The 17,537-nt window shown below is 44.6% G+C and overlaps 1 protein-coding gene across 1 annotated transcript in view; it reads right to left on the bottom strand.

Annotated features, from left to right (window-relative positions):
• The window catches only part of ALLC (allantoicase), a 29,701-nt gene extending 13,828 nt beyond the window's left edge, over positions 1-15,873 (bottom strand). Inside the window, 6 exon segments of the mRNA XM_030799902.1 lie at positions 5,227-5,359; positions 6,572-6,651; positions 8,288-8,413; positions 9,722-9,809; positions 14,119-14,169; positions 15,784-15,873. Coding sequence (XP_030655762.1) covers positions 5,227-5,359; positions 6,572-6,651; positions 8,288-8,413; positions 9,722-9,809; positions 14,119-14,169; positions 15,784-15,873 — 568 coding nt within the window.
• Between the last annotated feature and the right edge of the window lie 1,664 nt (positions 15,874-17,537).

Raw genomic sequence — 17,537 nt, 5'->3', positions numbered from 1 at the left:
GGAAGCTCACTAGCATGGTGTTCCAGATCCCCACCTCTGTGTCATTTTGGACCTGACTTGCCAGCTGGAGAAACCTGACAAATATGATACCATCAAAAAGGTGGTGAAGCAGGCATTGGAGGGCCCCCTCAAGGGCATCTTGGGCTATAGTGAGTGTCAGGTTGTCTCCTCTGACTTTAACAGACATTCACTCTTCCACTTTTGATGTTGGGGCTGGCATTGCCCTCAATGACCACTTTGTCTAGCTTATTTCCTGGTATGACAATGAATTTGGCAACAGGGTAGTGGACCTCATGGTCCACATGGCCTCCAAAGAGTAAGAGACCCTGGACCACCAGCCCCAGCAAGAGCACAAGAGGATTAGAGAGGTTCTCAGCTGCTAGGGAGTCCCTGCCACACTCACTCTCCCACTATACTGAGAATCTCCCCCGACACAGTTTTCATGCCAGGCCCCCTGAAGAGAGAGGGGCCCAGGGAGCCACATCCTGTCACATACCATCAATAAAGTCCACTGTACTCAGCCAAAAGGAAATGTGACCACAGAATTACAAAGATTAATTAGAGACTATTATGAACAACTACATACCAAGAAATTGGAAAACCTAGAAGAAATAGATACGTTTCTGGACACATACAATCTACCAAGATTGAACCATGAAGAAACAGAAAACCTTAATAAACCAATAATGAATGATGAGATCAAAGCTGAAATTTAAAAAGTCTCCCATCTAAGAGAATTCCAGGACCTAATAGCTTCACTGCTGAATTCTACCAAACATAAAAGGAATAACTAATACCAATTTTACTCAAACTCTTCAAGAAAATTGAAGCAGAAGGAATACTTCCAAACTCATTCTACAAGGCCAGTATTACCCTGATACCAAAACCAGACAAAGACAACAAAAAAAGAAAACTACAGGTTAATATCACTGATGGACATAGATGCAAAAATCCTCAACAAAATACCAGCAAACTGAATTTGACAACACAATAAACAGATCACTCACCATGATCAAGTGGAATTCATTCCAGGAAGGCAAGGACGGCTCAACATACATGAATCAATAAACATGACACATCACTAACTGAAGCAAAACAAAAACCATATGATCATTTCAATAAATGCTGGAAAGCATTTGATAAAATTCAACATCACTTCATGATAAAAAAAAAACCCTCAATAAATTGGGTATAGAAAAAAAACTACCTCAAAATAACAAAAGCCACAAATGACAAACCCACAGGTAACATCATACTTAATGGACAAAAAATGAAAGCCTTTTCTCTAAGATCTGGAACAAGACAAGGATGCCCACTTTCACCACTTTTATTAACATAATGTTGGAAGTCCTGGCTGGAGCAATTATGCAAGAGAAACAAATGGCATCCAAATTGAAAAGAAAGAAGTCAAGTTCTCCTTCTTCACAGACAACATGATCTTATACTTAGAAAGACCTAGACTCCACCTAAAAACTGTTAGAACTGATAAACTAATTCAGTAGATTTTCAGGATACAAATTCAATGTACAAAAATCAGTAGCATTTATATACACCAACAGTGAACAATCTACAAAATAAAACAAGAAGGCAATCGCATATACAATAGCTACAAAAACTATAAAATACTGAGGAATCCATTTATCCTAAGAAGTGAAAAAGCTATACAAGGAAAACTATAAAACACTGATGAAATATATTGAAGAGGACACAGAAAAAATGGAAAGATGTTCTGTGCTCCTAGATTGAAAGAATTAATATTGTTAAAATGACAATACTATCCAAAGCAATTTACAGATTCAGTTCAAACCCTATTAAAATACCAATGACATTCTTCTCAGAAATATTCTTAAAAAGTAAAATTTAAATGAAAGACCCTGAATAACCAAAGCAAAAAGAACAAAGCTGAAGGCATCACACTGCCTGACTTCAAAATGTACTATGAAGCTATATAACCAAATCAGCATGGTAATGGCATAAAAACAGACACACAATAGAGAACCCAGATATAAATCCACACATTTACAGCCAACTCATTTTAAACAAAGGCACCAAGAACATGCAATGGGGAACAGTCTCTTCAGTAAATGGTGCTGGGGAAACTGGATAACTGCATGCAGAAGAATGAAACCAGACCCCTATCTCTCACCTTATGCAAAATAAAATCAAAATGGATGAAAAACTTAAATCTAAGACCTAAAACCATGAAAATTCTAGAAGAAAACATTGGGAAAATGCTCTAGGACATTGGTCTTGGCAAAGATTTGTGTGTAAGACCTCAAAAGCACAGGCAACAGCCGGAAAAACAGATAAATGGGATTACATCAAGCTAAAAGGCTGCTGTACAGCAAAGGAAATAACAAAGTGAAGTGACAAGCCACAGAATGGGAAAAAAATATATTTGCAAACTATCCACCTAACAAGGGATTAATAACAAGAATATATAAGGACAACTCAATAGCTAACAACTCAGTAGCAAAAAAAAATTAATTTATAAATGGGCAAAAGATCTGAATAAATATTTCTCAAAAGAAGGCATACAAATGGACAACAGGTATATTTTTTAAGTGCTCAAGATTTCTAATCATCAGAAAAATGCAACTCAAAACCACAATGAAATGTCATCCCACCTCAGTTGAAATGACTTTTGATATGGTCTGGTTCTGTATCCCCACTCAAACCTCATCTCTAATTGTAATCCCCACATGTCGAGGGAGGGACCTGGTTAGAGATGATTGGATGATGGGGTGGTTTTCCCCATGCTGGTCTTGTGATAGGGAGTTCTCATGAGATCTGATGTTTAAAAGTGGCTCTTCCCCCTTTCTCTGTCTCTCTCTGTCTGTCTGTCTCTGTCTCTCTCTCTCTCAATCCTGCTGCCATGTAAGACATGCCTTGCTTTGCCTTCTCTTTCTGCCATGATTGTAAGTTTCCTGAGGCCTCCCCAGTCATGTAGAACTGTGAGTCCATTAAACCTCTTTTGTTTGTAAGTTACCCAGTCTCAGGTAGTATCTTTATAGCAATATGAGAGCAGAGTAATACAGCTTTTATTTAAAAAGACAGGGGGAATAGTGGATGCTAGTGAGGATGTGGAGAAAGTGAAGCCCATGTACACCATCGGTGAGAATGTAAATTAGTACACTCACTATGGAAAACTATGAAAACTCCTCAAAAAAACTAAAAAATAGAACAACAATAGATTGATCCAGCAATCTCACTACTGTGTATATATCCAAAAGAAAGTAAATCAATATATTGAAGAGATATCTGCACTTCCAAGTTTACTGTGACACTGTTTACAATGTCACAGCCAAAATATGAAATCAAACTAAGTGCCCATTAATGGAGGAATAGATTTAAAAGTGGCATATATACACAATGGATTGGGGATGGATACCCCATTCTCCATGATGTGGTTATTATGCATTGCATGACTGTATTAAAATGTTTCATGTACCCCATAAATATATATATATACCTACTATGTACCCATAATTGAAATATTTTAAAAAAGAAAATGTGGTATACGTACATATACCATGGAATACTATGCAGCCATAAAAAGGAATGAAATAATGGCATTCACAGCAACCTGGATGGAGTTTGAGACCATTATTCTAAATGAAGTAGTTCAGGAATGGAAAACCAAACATCATATGTTCTCAGTTATAAGTGGGAGCTAAGCTATTAGGATGCAAAGACATAAGAATGATACAATGGGAGCAGGGCGGGGGTGAGGGATAAAATACTACACATTGGTTACAGTGTACACTGCTCTGGTGGTGGGTGCACCAAAATCTCAGAAATCACCACTAAAGAACTTATCCATGTAACCAAACACCACCTGTTCCCTCAAAACCCTGTTGAAATTTGTTTAAGACACGTGAATAGAGATCTGAAGAGAAATTTTTCCAAATAAAACATACAAATGGCCAATAAACATACGAAAAGATGTTCCTCCTCATTAGTCATCAGGGAAATGCACATCAAAACCACAATGAGACACCACCTCACATCCACTAGGATGACTATAAACAAAAAGTAAGACAAAGCGTGTTGGGAAAGATAGGGAGAAATCAGCACTCCTTTATGTGGCTGGTAAGAATGTAAAATAGTGCAGCACTTTCGGAAAAGCCTAGTAATTCTTCAAACAGTTAAACACAGAGTTATCATATGACCCAGAAAGTGCAATCTTAGGCATACACACAACAAAAGAAAGCATATATCCACACAAAATCTTGTACACAAATGTTTACAGCAGCATTGTTCAAAATAGCCAGCAGATGGAAACAAGTGTCTGTCAACTAATGAATGAGTAAACAAAATGTGGTAGCGGTTGAGTATCCCTTATCTGAAATGCTTGAGACCAGAAGTGTTTGGATTTCAGTTTTTTTAAATATTTGCATGACACTTACTGGTAGAGTGTCCCAAATCCAAAATCTGAAATATTCCAGTGAGCATTTCCTTTGAGCATCATGTCAGCACTTAAAAAGTTTTGGATTTTGGAACATTTCAAATTTTGGGGCTTTCAGATTTGAGATGCTCAACCTGTATTAGGCTTACACAAAAGGAAATAAAGTGTTAATACATGTTACAAGGTGGGTGAATCTTGAAAACATTATACTAAGTGGAAGAAGTCAGACACAAAAGACCAATATTATTTAATTCCTACTTATGTGAAATGTCCAAAATAGTCAAAACTATCAAGACAGAAAGTAAATTAGTGGTTGCTTTGGGATAGGGAAGATGAGGGATGATAGCTAAAGGATATGGGGTTTCTTTTTGAGGTGATAAAAATGTTCTAAAGGTATGGTGATGGTTGCACGTGTCTATGCATATGCTATACATCATTGATTGTACACTTCAAATGGGTGAACTGCATGTTAATTATATCACAATAAAGCTATTAAAAAATAAAATGAGTAATTTGTACATACCACTTCAGCTGCTAATATAACATACTTGTGAAATCTAGGATATTAGGATCTATCTAACTTAATACAACTTAGTTCCACCACATCCTAATTTACTTGATAATTTTTCAATAACCACCTATTGATGTGTGGATTAAAACAAGAATTTTCTAGAGCATAAAAAGGGGAAATTACAATCCTGAAATGCTAGAGAGATCAATTACCAAGAGGGAAAGAACAAGTCATTTTATATTTTATAAACATATCAACATAAAATAAAGAAGCCATGGAACTGGAGATAAGTCCATGTCACGATTACCTGGGAAAATGTTGAGTCTGATGTGAGTCCATCTCTGCTAGGAATTGACAAGAAAATGGTTGTGGCCGGAAGCAGGGTTTCCTGGCTTAAGCTCTGTCATGGGAACCAAGTAACTCCAGTCATCAGATTTTAGCTAGCAATAAATATAGAAATGTCAGCAATTGCTCTTGAAAACAATAAATTCTGTCATTCTATTGCCTCTGTGGCACTTAAGGTGTGGAGATACTTTGGAATAAAAATTAATGATGGATGCCAGGTGCAGTGGTTCACGCCTGTAATCCCAGCACTTTGGGAGGCTGAGGTGGGCAGATCACAAGGTCAGGAGATCAAGAGCATCCTGGCTAACACGGTGAAACTCCATCTGTACTAAAAATACAAAAAATTAGCTGGGCGTGGTGGTGGGTGCCTGTAGTCCCAGCTACTTGGGAGGCTGAGGCAGGAGAATGGCATGAACCTGGGAGGCGGAGCTTGCAGTGAGCCGAGATGACGCCATTGCACTCCGACAGAGCGAGACTCCGTCCCAAAAAAATAAACAAATAAATAATGATGGATACCTAATGAAACACTTTAATAAAAATAGTACATATCAAGCCCCACGTTTAATAAAAAACAGAATAAAGGCCTGTTTTGTTTTCACTGATCAAAATAGCCAGTGGGTGATGGTGGCAGAGGCTTGCAAATGAAGGACAAGATCTCAGACCCCTCCAAATGTCTTCACCTTGAGGTGTGGTGAGGTGAACACTCAAATAAAAACCCAGGCTACTGCCCTGCACTGTGACATCTGGGGAAATCTGTTGGTCTGAGCCTTGCAACCATTTTCTCTAGGTTAGCCCTTCTCAGACTAACGGCCCTGTTTACTGTTGCTGTTGTTTACTTTCCTGTCTGTTATGGATCAACATTTCTGTAAAAATCAATACAAATTATTACTAAATAAACTTAAAAAAAAAAAAACAAGAATGTACCAAAACACAAGCCCTGTTTATTTTTTCCCCCCAACTATTTCTTTTATTAAATTCTCCACACACAAAAGTTACTTCAAGTTACATCAAGTTGGTATAAAAAGTGTTTAAACGCTTACTATCAGTTTCCGTATGTGTGCTTATCGGGGCCAGGAGCCATTTACAGGTGGGTGATAGTGGAACCCTTTGAGAAGCCTTTGGGCCATGATGCTCATTCTTCCCAGGTTGAATGAACCACTGAGACATTTGTAAGGCCACAGTGGGTAAGCAGATGATGTGGGGAGCACCAGGGCTGGGTGTCCCAAAGAATCGCCAGGTGTGCAGAGCAGTTTCCCTACTTTCCTAATAATTGGTGACAAGACCCAATTCATTTGGGGGAGATGTACCTCAGCAATGGCTTCAAACTCCTCGGGAGTGGCTGCAGCTCCTGTCCTGATTCCTCTTTCTGGGATTTCTGGTAGTTTATCTGTAGTTGGAATGACCATTCAGGATTAAGATTAGGGTTCAAAATCAAAGGGAATCTACTCTCTTAGTGGTTTGTATGGTAATTCTCGCTTTGCAAATAACACTAAAGATATTTCAAAGTATCAAATGATCAAAGTAATAGACACACTTGTTGAAGTTCCTCAATATTTAATATATTAACAGTCATTTCAAAAAATAGTACAAGATGTTTGATACTACATTTGCTTTTCAAATAGTAAATGTCATCTCCAAGTTAGCTCAAACTTCAACAAGTTTATCACATCACTAGAGTTTTCAAAGTTGGATTATTACAAGGTCAATTCCAGAAACACCACTCTCCCAGTGGCATCCTTAGAATTGATACTGGGGCAATTCAGAAATAGAAGCACTCATGGGCAATTGAGGGGCTTGCTGAAACAACCTTACTCGTTTGTCATTGGTCATTTCCGCTTTTAGAGTAGCATCTCTCATAGCATCATTTCCTGTTCAGGTGCCCCAGCCATCTTCAGGGAGCAGGGCCTGTTCATGTCCACAGAGCCCCATGTAGTACTGTGCACATAGCACGTTCAGTGTAAACTTGCCAACCCACATTGACTTATCTTCCTTAAGTACATGTATAAACACACACATAATTGTACATATTTTTTAAAAATTAATGCTAAAGTCAACATCAGATGATATCAAAGGAATAAAAATACAAGTCTGTGGAGAAAAAATGACTCCATCTTGGATGCGAATCTGCCATGTCAATATCTGATTAGCCTCAATCCTGTGAACACGTCCTGATTCCAACTTGACTTACTGTCCTTAGTCCAGAACATGTCAACCTTGATGTTATCGCACAAACTAGAGGCTCTGACGCACACAGCCCTCTTCCCTGTTCTGGAGGCTGCCTTCAGTTGTCCCACTGAAGCACGCAGACCCTTTCCCTACGGCATGCGAGCCCTGAGTCCGGGCAGTAACAGTGCAGAGATTTACCCATCTTGCTGCTGCCCAAGGCCACGCTTCTGTCCGTAAGTTCCCCCAATAAAATACCCGTTACCAACAAACCCGATTTGTCGGCCTCTTTCTTTGGTTTCTTGGCTTCTTCGGCACCTGGGGTCTGCTCTGTGTATATGGCCCTTTCACAGAATTTGTCTCATTTATAGAGCCTGCGGGATTCATGGGTCCAGCATTCCAAGATGCAGATAGGAACCCTTGCCAAAAATGCCATAGCAGCTGCCCCATCACACATACTGGGACAGCCCAAAGCAGGGCTGGTGCTGCTCACCCCACAGCTGTCCCAGACCTGGCTCCACATCAACTGGGTCATCTGAGGCACAACCCACTCCCTCCCGCCCACTCAGCAACCTGCTCAACCACGTTCCAGGGATGATGGCCTGCCTCTGCGTGAAGCTGAAGGACCATGGGAATGATAAAATCTATATCTGCTGTTAACACTGTTAAGCCACAAATCAAAAACCCCAGAGTGCTCTACTAGGAGTCCTAGTCCTACAGCCCCGTTACAGGAAAGTAGCCTAAGTCAAGTTTCTGAAGCTGTCTGGGTGGTGGAAAGCGAGCAGTTGTGGGGGTGTGGCTGGCCAGAGGAGCCACGGGACCCATAATTCTCATTTTGGGGACAGTGGTTCCTAACACACCTTCTTCCAAGTTTGCTGCTTGAATGGACATTCGAGGAGCGTAATCTCCAGTGAAGTAAGAAACGTCCACGTCGAAGCCCCGGATGACTCCTTGGATCCCCAGCCTGAGGACGCACCAGTCGTGACCTGCCAACACAGAGGACAAGAGCAGCCTCGTTAGGGCCGACACAGCAGATGCTGCATGCGAGGCAGTGCACCCCACAAGCACCTGACCCACAGCAGGGGCCACTTCCGTCCATCACAGAAAAAACTGGTCAGGGGGGTTCTTAGCTAATATGACTGTAGGATCTCTCATAACCTGGCCACATGTGACCACCATTCCCCAACAGAAATCCTCAGTTCTAACCAGAACAGAAAATGCACAGGCTGGGATCCAGGAAGACCTGATTCTGGTTCCAAATGGATCATTTCCTATGACTGTCCTTGGCAAATTATTTACCTCTTACAGTAGAGAATCTCATTTTCTCAACTGTAAATTAGGGATGCCATTAGCTTCCATAAAGCTTAGACTGAGTGTGCGATGTAGAAAGCACCTCACCAAGCTCAGCAGGTAGTAAGCAGAGCTGGTTCTCCTGCAGACACTGTGTTCATTGTCCTCTCAAGCTCAGGAACTGCCACAGCACCCTCCAGCCTCCAGCCCCACCACTGGTCAGACACCTGCTGCATCTACCAAAGCCTTCAGAGTCTTGAAGCCAAGTCTGCCCCTATGGAATTCTTGGTCATTTGCTGCCAGATAGAAACTCACCTTAAAATGTCCAGATTTGTTAGAAACTAATACTGCCTCAAGTACTGTAGAAAGTTAGAAAACTAGAAATATCGAATATTTCTGTAATACTTGAGATAGTGGCAAGTAAAAATCCAATTATCAACCTAATGCCTGGATTTGTTTGCGTTTCTTCAACTTCAAAAGGTATATTTTGATTGAGACTGAGTAACAGCAATGAATAAAAATTGCATAAAATCATAAAAGACAGCGGGTACAGTGTTGAGGGCAGACTCTGGCCCAGTCCCCAGCTTATCTTGCTAGCAGTGTGCCCTGGGCTGAGGCCAGGAATCTGTTTCTATGGCGGTTAAATGGGGATAGAGACCTACTCCAGAGGACTGTAGTAAGGACCCAGAAGATGCACGCTGCCTAACGTCTGCACATTGCTCAGTGAGAACCCACTCTTTTTTCCATCCGCAGACCTCACCAGGGTTTTCATTTTCCCTACAAAGTGCTTCTCACCCTTTGTGCCTGGTGGGACGTCAGTGACTGGGGCTCACACAGCCCCTTCCTGACTTAGAGCCTGATGTTCAGATAAGGACATCCAAGATTACAGAGCATTCCAGGGCCCCATGTTAAAGCTGACCCAAACGGACACTGGCTTTGCAACAGCCTCCGTTTTTAACTTTGCAGTGTCAGATGCACTGCAATCAGCAAGCCGTTGTTATTACCTGGAATCCTTTTCCTCCTGGTCTCCCAGCCATCCATCCATTTCCCAAACTCCGTATATTCATGCTCTTTAAAGCACGGGCTGTCACTCTAGGGCAAAGACACACAACAAGGTGATCGTTAACCTTCATGTGATCTCCTGGCTTCCAGCAAGTCCACTTCTGTCCCACAGTGCCAGAGGAACGGCGCAAACCAGGGTCTAAGGGAGCCTCTGCCACCACCTTCCTGCCCAGCTAGCCACTTCCAGATTGAGGGATGCCTCTGCTTTTATCATCTTCAGAGAAAGAAATGTGACTTCTTTGTGGGCCTCAGCACACAGAATTGACCACTGGTAGCAGCAGGTACAACCACATCACCAGGCACTCTGTGGGCCGCACAAATGCAATTCCCAACAGCAACCTACATGGGTATTAAAGTGAGAGAGACTGGTCAGATTTCGAAGCAGGCCCGGTAGACTATTCAATAAGGAATTCATCCAAAGTCATAGGAAGAGTAGGCTGGATGCTCAGGGTCCAGCCGAACCCGCACAGCACGCTCTGCAACCCCCTAGGAAATGCATGGTCTCTGATGCCCGACAAAGCCTCCTTAGACACCTGAGCGCACTTCATCTTCCAGAACGAGGCGAATACACGCCTCCTCGCAGGAGTGTCATGAAGTTGGAATAGCCAACATGAAAGACCCTCGAATAGTGTGGATGCTCAGAAATTGTTATGCTGGCCCAGCATGGGGATACTTTCCCTGTTTCCATCAATTCGTGCAAAGAGGATCTTATGTTACTGCTTAGGGAAGCTCCCCAGGCAGGAGCAGAGGAAGGGACTAGGAGTAGGAGGTTCGGGGTGGGGGGATGCTCTGATGGGAGCTGATGCATGAGACACTAACCAGGGATCCCGCCAGCCTCCCTGGTGTGCCAGCCCGCCCAGCCTCCCAGGCAGGGGACCCGTGGCCAACGGTACCCGCCCTCCTGTGCCTCAGTGCTCCTCCTCTGCCAAAGGCAAACAGCCATCGTGCTATTGACCGCCTCCGGCTGTTGTCAGCCTTAAAGGTGCCTGGCCCATAGTAAGTGCCCAGTATTTAGCATTATACATGAAAGTTGATGGTATTTTGAATGTTACTACAATCAAATCACATTTTAAAGATAGCACACACTCCAGCCTTTCCATTACTCATCAGGAATTGCAAAATCCTGCTCTGAACCCAGAAGGAGAAAAGGAGGTACACCTCCCACTTAAACCCCAGATCTCCAAGGCCCCAAACTTTTTGGTATTTAGTTTTGGGGGTAGGTTGATTGTTGCAGGTGTGTTGCTGCTACTGCTGCTGTTGTGATTGGACTGACAGTGAACGGTGTGAGGGAAGTTGGAAACACACGCTACTGAACCAGTGGCAGGAAAACAGCCCTGTTGTAAAACTGGCTCATGCCATGTGATGACAGATGCGTTCCTAAAAAAAAGAAAAACTAGCCAGGTGCGGTGGCTCACACCTGTAATCCCAGCACTTTGGGAGGCCAAGGCGGGCAGATCACCTGAGGTCAGGAGTTCGAGACCAGCCTGGCCAACATGGTGAAACCCCCTCTCTACTAAAAATACAAAAATTAGCTGGGCGTGGTGGTGGGTGCCTGTAGTCCCAGCTACTTGGGAGGCTGAGGCAGGAGAATCACTTGAACCCAGGAGGTGGAGGTTGTGGTGAGCCGAGATCGCGCCACTGCACTCCAGCCTGGACAACAGAGTAAGACTCTGTCTCAAAAAAAAAAAGAGAGAGAGAGAAACTAAGGACCAGTCCCAGGGATAAACTCACACATGTGCACACACTTGTACAAGGATGTTTTCAATACCTGCAAAATGTCATCAACCTAAATGTGTATCAACAGGGAAAGGGGGCCATAAAATGGACCACGATGACATGGACAGTTATTATTCAGCAGCTAAGAGGGTGGTCTGGGTCTACACGCATCAGCACCAGTGGAATTCACAAACATGCAGTGAGAAAAGCAAGTTTAGGGCCGGGCACGGTGGCTGTAATCCCAGCCATTTGGGAGGCCGAGGCAGGAGGATTGCTTGAGCCCAGGAGCTGGAGACCTCATCTCTACAAAAAATTTAAAAATTAACTGGGCATAGTGGAGTATGCCTGCAGTCCCAGTGAGGCAGGAGGACCACTTGCACCCAGGAAGTTGAGGCTGCAGTGAGCCATGACCGCGCCACTGCACCCCAGCCTGACAGCCTGATCACAGCGAGATCCTGCCCCACCCCCACCAAAAAAAGTGTGCAGAATGTTAAGTGCTTTGTGAAAATATGTATATAAAATTTAAAATATAAAATATCTTATATATTTATGAATATATGTGTATTTAAGTGTATAAAATACATTAGAAGAATTCTCTGCAATGGACTGGAAGTTTGTCCCCCACCAAAATTCGTATGTTGAAGCCTAATCCCCAGAGTGATGGTATTCGGACATGAGGACTTTGGGAGGTGATGAGGTCACAAGGGTGGAGCCCCCATGACGGGATGAGTGCCTATGCGGGAGGAGGCGGGAGATGGCCTGCTTCCCCTCTCTTCTCTGCCCCCTGAGGGTATCACCGGCAGGCGGCCATCCCAAGAGGGCCCTCACCAGACGCTGGAGCTGCCGCTGTCTCAGGCTCAGTCTCAGACTTCCAGCCCCCAGAACTTCGAGAAATCACTGTGTTTAAGCCACCACCCATCTGCAGTATTTTGTTTCAGCAGCCCCAGCGGACTAAAGCATTTTCCCATCCTACGACAGTGTTAATGGTGGGAAGGGTGGGGGCGGACTGGCACTCAAGTTGGAGGTGAAAGGTGAACTTTACATTTATCTGTAATGTTATTTTTCTCAAAAAGAAATAAATGTGTCTCATGTGATGTTATAGTGTGAGTATATATACACATATGTATGTGTGTATGTGTTTATGTGTGTTTGTGTGTATATATATGCTCAAGTATAAAATCTAAGAAATAGTGCCCCACCCTCTCTCCCATCCCATTTCCAAGCCCGCCTCTCTCTTCACAGATAATCACATCTCACTGTTTGATGTGTGCACCTTCAAACTCTGTTTCATGCTCATAAAATATGGATCTCTCTTGCTGCCAGTGAATGGAGAGCTTTTTTTTTTTTTTTTTTTTGACAGAGTCTTACTCTGTCACCCAGGCTGGAGTGCGGTGGCATGATGGCGGCTCACTGCAGCCTCAGCGTCTTGGGCTTAAGCAATCCTCCCAGGTCAGCTTTCTGAGTAGCAGGGACTACGGGTACACACAGCCATGCCTGGATTTATTTTCGGAAACGGAGTCTTGCTTTGTTGCGCAGGCTGGTCCCAAACTCCTAGGCTCAAGTGATCCTCCTGCCTTGGCCTCCCAAAGTGCTGGGATTACAGGTGTGAGCCACAGTGCCAGGCCTACCTCATTCTGGTAGCCACATAATAGTCCATATCTGGAAGAGCTATAATTTCTTTAGTTCCCTATCAATCAATGAACACTTAGGTTGGTTATCTCTTCTCCAAACAATACCAGAATGAATGTTTTCTACCTATTTTTTGCCCACTTGTGCAAATGATATAAATCTGTGGAACAACTAGGTCAAGGTAGGCATGCATTTCAGTGTTTCAAAGATCGGGCCTGTGGTAAAATGGTAAGAGCTTTGACATTTAGTAACGGTGTGACCTAGAAAAAGTTAATTCATGTTTCCCTTTCTCATTTTATTTTCGCCTTCTCCTGGGGAATAGGTAAGTTAACACTGTAAGGTGCCTTCTCAGGGCCATACTTCACTTGCTCTGGACCCAGCCAGGTCCTGCCCAGACAGAGAGCAACCACTTCACCAGGGTAACCAGACGGCCACTGCCCACAGTGGAGGCCTGGACACCCCAGCCACAGTCATGCATGCTGTACATGGGCATTAGCTCGATGTGCACCTGTGTTTTTCTCTCCACGCACAAGAGTTTGCATCTCCACACCGGGTATGACAGAGGAGCAGGACGCCAGCAGGGCCACCATTTCTTCCCTATGTTCGTCAGCATTTTCTCTATTTTTTTAATAAGCTGTTTTGCACTTTTATAATTAGGCAGGTAAAACATTTCCCAGAAAATTCAAGACATAGATCCGTTTTCTTCCCAACATAGATGATGAAATTCACCTTACCCGGAAGAGCAGTATTTGAGGACCTCAGAATTTTCCCCATGCAACAATGCAGTCCGGAAGTGTTTGCTCAGATCCCTGTCTCTGCTATGTTTTGGCATGAGTTCATGCTGATTTGCATGTCCTTCTAACGTTCTAATATGCTAATTTGCCAGTGCACATCACATGACTCCATCCCAAATATACAGGGAGATTTTAATTAACACGACGGCATAGATTTCTCTACATCAACCCTTACGCTGCAGAATGCCAATTTACAATACCTTTATGAGGTTTTCTGCAGGAGCAAAAAAGTCATCTGTTGCAAATAAAATCTAGACAAAGAAAGAAAGAAAGATAAAGTAACCATAAATCTGAAACCATTTTATTTCATTCCCTAGTGAAACATTATGAGATGAAGTAAAAAGAAAACGTGAAATCACCTAGGGGAAGCGACAGAATCTGCAGTTAAGCCACGATGCCTTTTAATGCTTCCATTTCATTGCCTGCCTCCTCCTTCATCTTCTCTTCCCACCCTTTTTTCTGTTTCTCTTTACCATCTGGAGGTAAGAGCACTGACTTCTTACACTCAGGAAGCAAATAAACCAACTTTCTTTTTTTTGTGAACCAGAGGTTTTGTGGTACTTTTACAAACAGAGCAATGACCAAAAGTGCTCTGGGTTACATATGCGGTTGGTGCCTCTGTGTTCTCCCACAAGGGCCTCCATAGGTCACCCTGCAGGTGGGCTGTCCTGGTCATTCATCCACCAAAGCAGGATCATTTTGAGAGTGAGGTCGATGATACTAATTGTACACCCAGAAAACAAGGGAAACCAGATTTTCCTGAGCAAAACAGGCTGTGGTCACCCCACCCAACCCAGGACTCCGTGGTCACTGCATCCTGCCCCAGGCTCTGACTCCAGGGGTTCAAAAGGCAGGAAGGACGAGCTATTTCAGAGCTGCTGGCTGTTTGAGTGGCAGAGCAGAGGGGAGACCTGATGTGCTGGGGTTGCCCTGTGCCAGGGTTCAAATGGCAGGTAGGTGGACATGTCAGTATCCCCCTTGCTCCGGATCTCTCTGTGGCTCCTCAGCAGAAGCCTTCGCAGGGCACATGGGGCCTCTCCTACCTCTCCAGACTCGTGCTCCCAACTCTCCTCACAAATGCCCAGTGTGTTCTTGAAACACTGAGCCACCTGGAGCATGTGGGCTCCCTTGCTCTCCTCGCAGACACCTCTGCCCGAACCACCCTGCACCTCATCCCTGCCCTCCAGCTTCTCTCCAGCGAGCTGCCTCCAGCAGCACTCGGTGGCCTGTCCCCACCCCTCCCACCTGAATTCCCCCAGGCTACTCATGGCTGGAGTCCATGTGCTCCCCCAACACCCTGGCCTTGTGCCAGTTACAGGGCTGGTCTGGACTTATATCTGTCTCCCTGCTAGAGTGTAAGCTTCCTGGGGGCAGGCACAGGGCCTTCCCTTTCCGTACCAGACACACTGCTTCTGAGCGCGGCCTGCACCCCAGCACCTCTGCATATTATGTTTAATGAGTTCTCCAGGTGACCCTCATTACACACTAGAGTTAGAGGACTGCCAATCTAACCAGAGCCAGAGGACCTCCGATCTAACCACAGCCAGAGGACCTGCAATTTAACTCGAGCTAGAGGACCTCCGATCTAACTAGAGCTAGAGGACCACTGGCCTATCTAGAGCAGAGGACCACAGTCTGTCCTCTAGTGAAACTCACAAAACCTAAGGCAGTGTTGTCCTTGCTGAGAATTGTCACCAATTTAAGATAAATTCTTGGGAAGTCTTTCTCGCTAACGGGTCTCCTTGGGCAGGCCAACCCTTCAGCCTGATTCTTGTTGATTCTTGCATGAGGTTCTCTGCACTGGTGAGTTGTGCCCTTAGCACGGACGCCTTCAACCCTTGTTTGGCCATGAGAGACCCACTTACTTTTCCTCCTACGGACTCAGATGCCATGTCCGTCAGCTGGGTGAAGTCCAGAAACCGGGTCAGTCTTCCCTCCTGGGGAGCATCAGCCATACTGCCTAGAAGGGAGAGGGTAGCTCGGTCAACCTCGGGGGCTGTGGGAGCAAATGAGGCCCCGTCTAGGCTTCTGATGCTAAGGTTTGAGACATTCAAAAGTCAGGCAGTGGCAGAACTGGATGTACTGTCAACTGGACATACTGTCAACTGGACCTGACAGGTGCCCTCTGCTCAATGAGGTTGAACTAAAAAGAGACTTTGCTTAAACATGCTGAAACGGGGAAGGAATTAGAACATGGCTTCCTTCTAAAGTATTTAAAAATAAAATATCACTAGCTATAAAAACCCTATCGCCACAAAATGCAAAATTTTATTTTATTGTTTAAAAGAGAGAGATTATTTTAATTTTGAAGAGAATAACTTGCTTTTAATAGTCTTTGAAGCCATTCAAAACACATATATTGAGACCCTGGGTGGCAGGCCCTGGCTAGACGTGGGGAACAGCAGAGCCCACCCGCCCACAAGAACACCCCACACGGGAACAGACGTCCACTGACGTGCAGGCCACGCCACGCTCTGGAGCCAGCAGAGACTGAGCCGCAGAGACTGAGCCACAGAGACGGGTCCCGCGAGGGAGATTCGGGGCCACGCGGCCATGACGGGTCCTAACACGGGACTTAGCCCGACTACCCAGCACCCTCATGTGAAGGTTAAGAAAGCAGAGACTTGGAGAAATGGAAAGAGACCGTGAGGGAAGCAGGGAGAGTCTGGCCTGACCCCGGGGCCTCCCCACCCCTAAGCCAAGAGGTGATCTTTGTTCCTAGCCCTTTTTCCTACCCCTCATGGGGAAAGAGAAAAACTACACAAAAACACCTCACTAAGAATTATGTTCATTCACAAAAGAAGGAATACAAACAGTCCATGGACATGAGAAGCCAGCTCTTCCTTGAAATTACAGGAATATAATTAATTCTAAAATACCATTTTGCCTAAGAAACGGACACCTTTTTAAAGCAAACAGGCACTGCCATAGTCCGTGGTCAGGAGCATGAACGGGAACAGCCCCTCCAGGGTGATTTGGTAACACCTGCGGGCGGGAAGGCGCTCCCGACATCCTGATTTGCTGGTTCTTTTGTGCTGAAGCCCCTGGGCTCACTGGAGTCTCCTCCTCCTGTGCCCTCATACCCTGGTGATGTCAACCAGAGTCATGGCTCCTAAGATCATCCACACTCCAATTATCCCCAAACACATAGCGCCTTTGCGACATGAATCTCCATCTGCCAATTCAAAACATCTCCCCTTGGATGTTGAATCAAATCTCAGAGCTGACAGGTCCGAGCCTCAGCTCCGGCTCTCCCTCAGCCTGCCCCATCCCAGCCTCCCACCTCCGGGAGAAGCAGCCCCATCCTCCTGGTCGCTCCAGCAAAAGCCTTGGGGGCACCTTCAGACCCCTTCCTCACACCCCGTCTGTGCAGCATCCTGTCCACCTGCCCATTGGACCCAGAACACGGAATTATCTTTTTTATTTATTTATTTTTGATATGGAATCTCCCTCTGTCACTCAGGCTGGAGTGCAGTGGCACAATCTCAGCTCACTGCAAACTCCACCTCCCAGGTTCAAGCGATTCTCCTGCCTCAGCCTCCCAAGTAGCTGGGATTACAGGTGCCCGCCACCACGCCCAGCTAATTTTTGTTTTGGGGTTTTTCTTTTTTGAGACGGA

Source organism: Nomascus leucogenys, chromosome 19 (genome assembly GCF_006542625.1).
Source record: "Nomascus leucogenys isolate Asia chromosome 19, Asia_NLE_v1, whole genome shotgun sequence".
Lineage (NCBI taxonomy): Eukaryota > Metazoa > Chordata > Mammalia > Primates > Hylobatidae > Nomascus > Nomascus leucogenys.
This window is presented reverse-complemented; position numbering and strand designations above follow the sequence as displayed.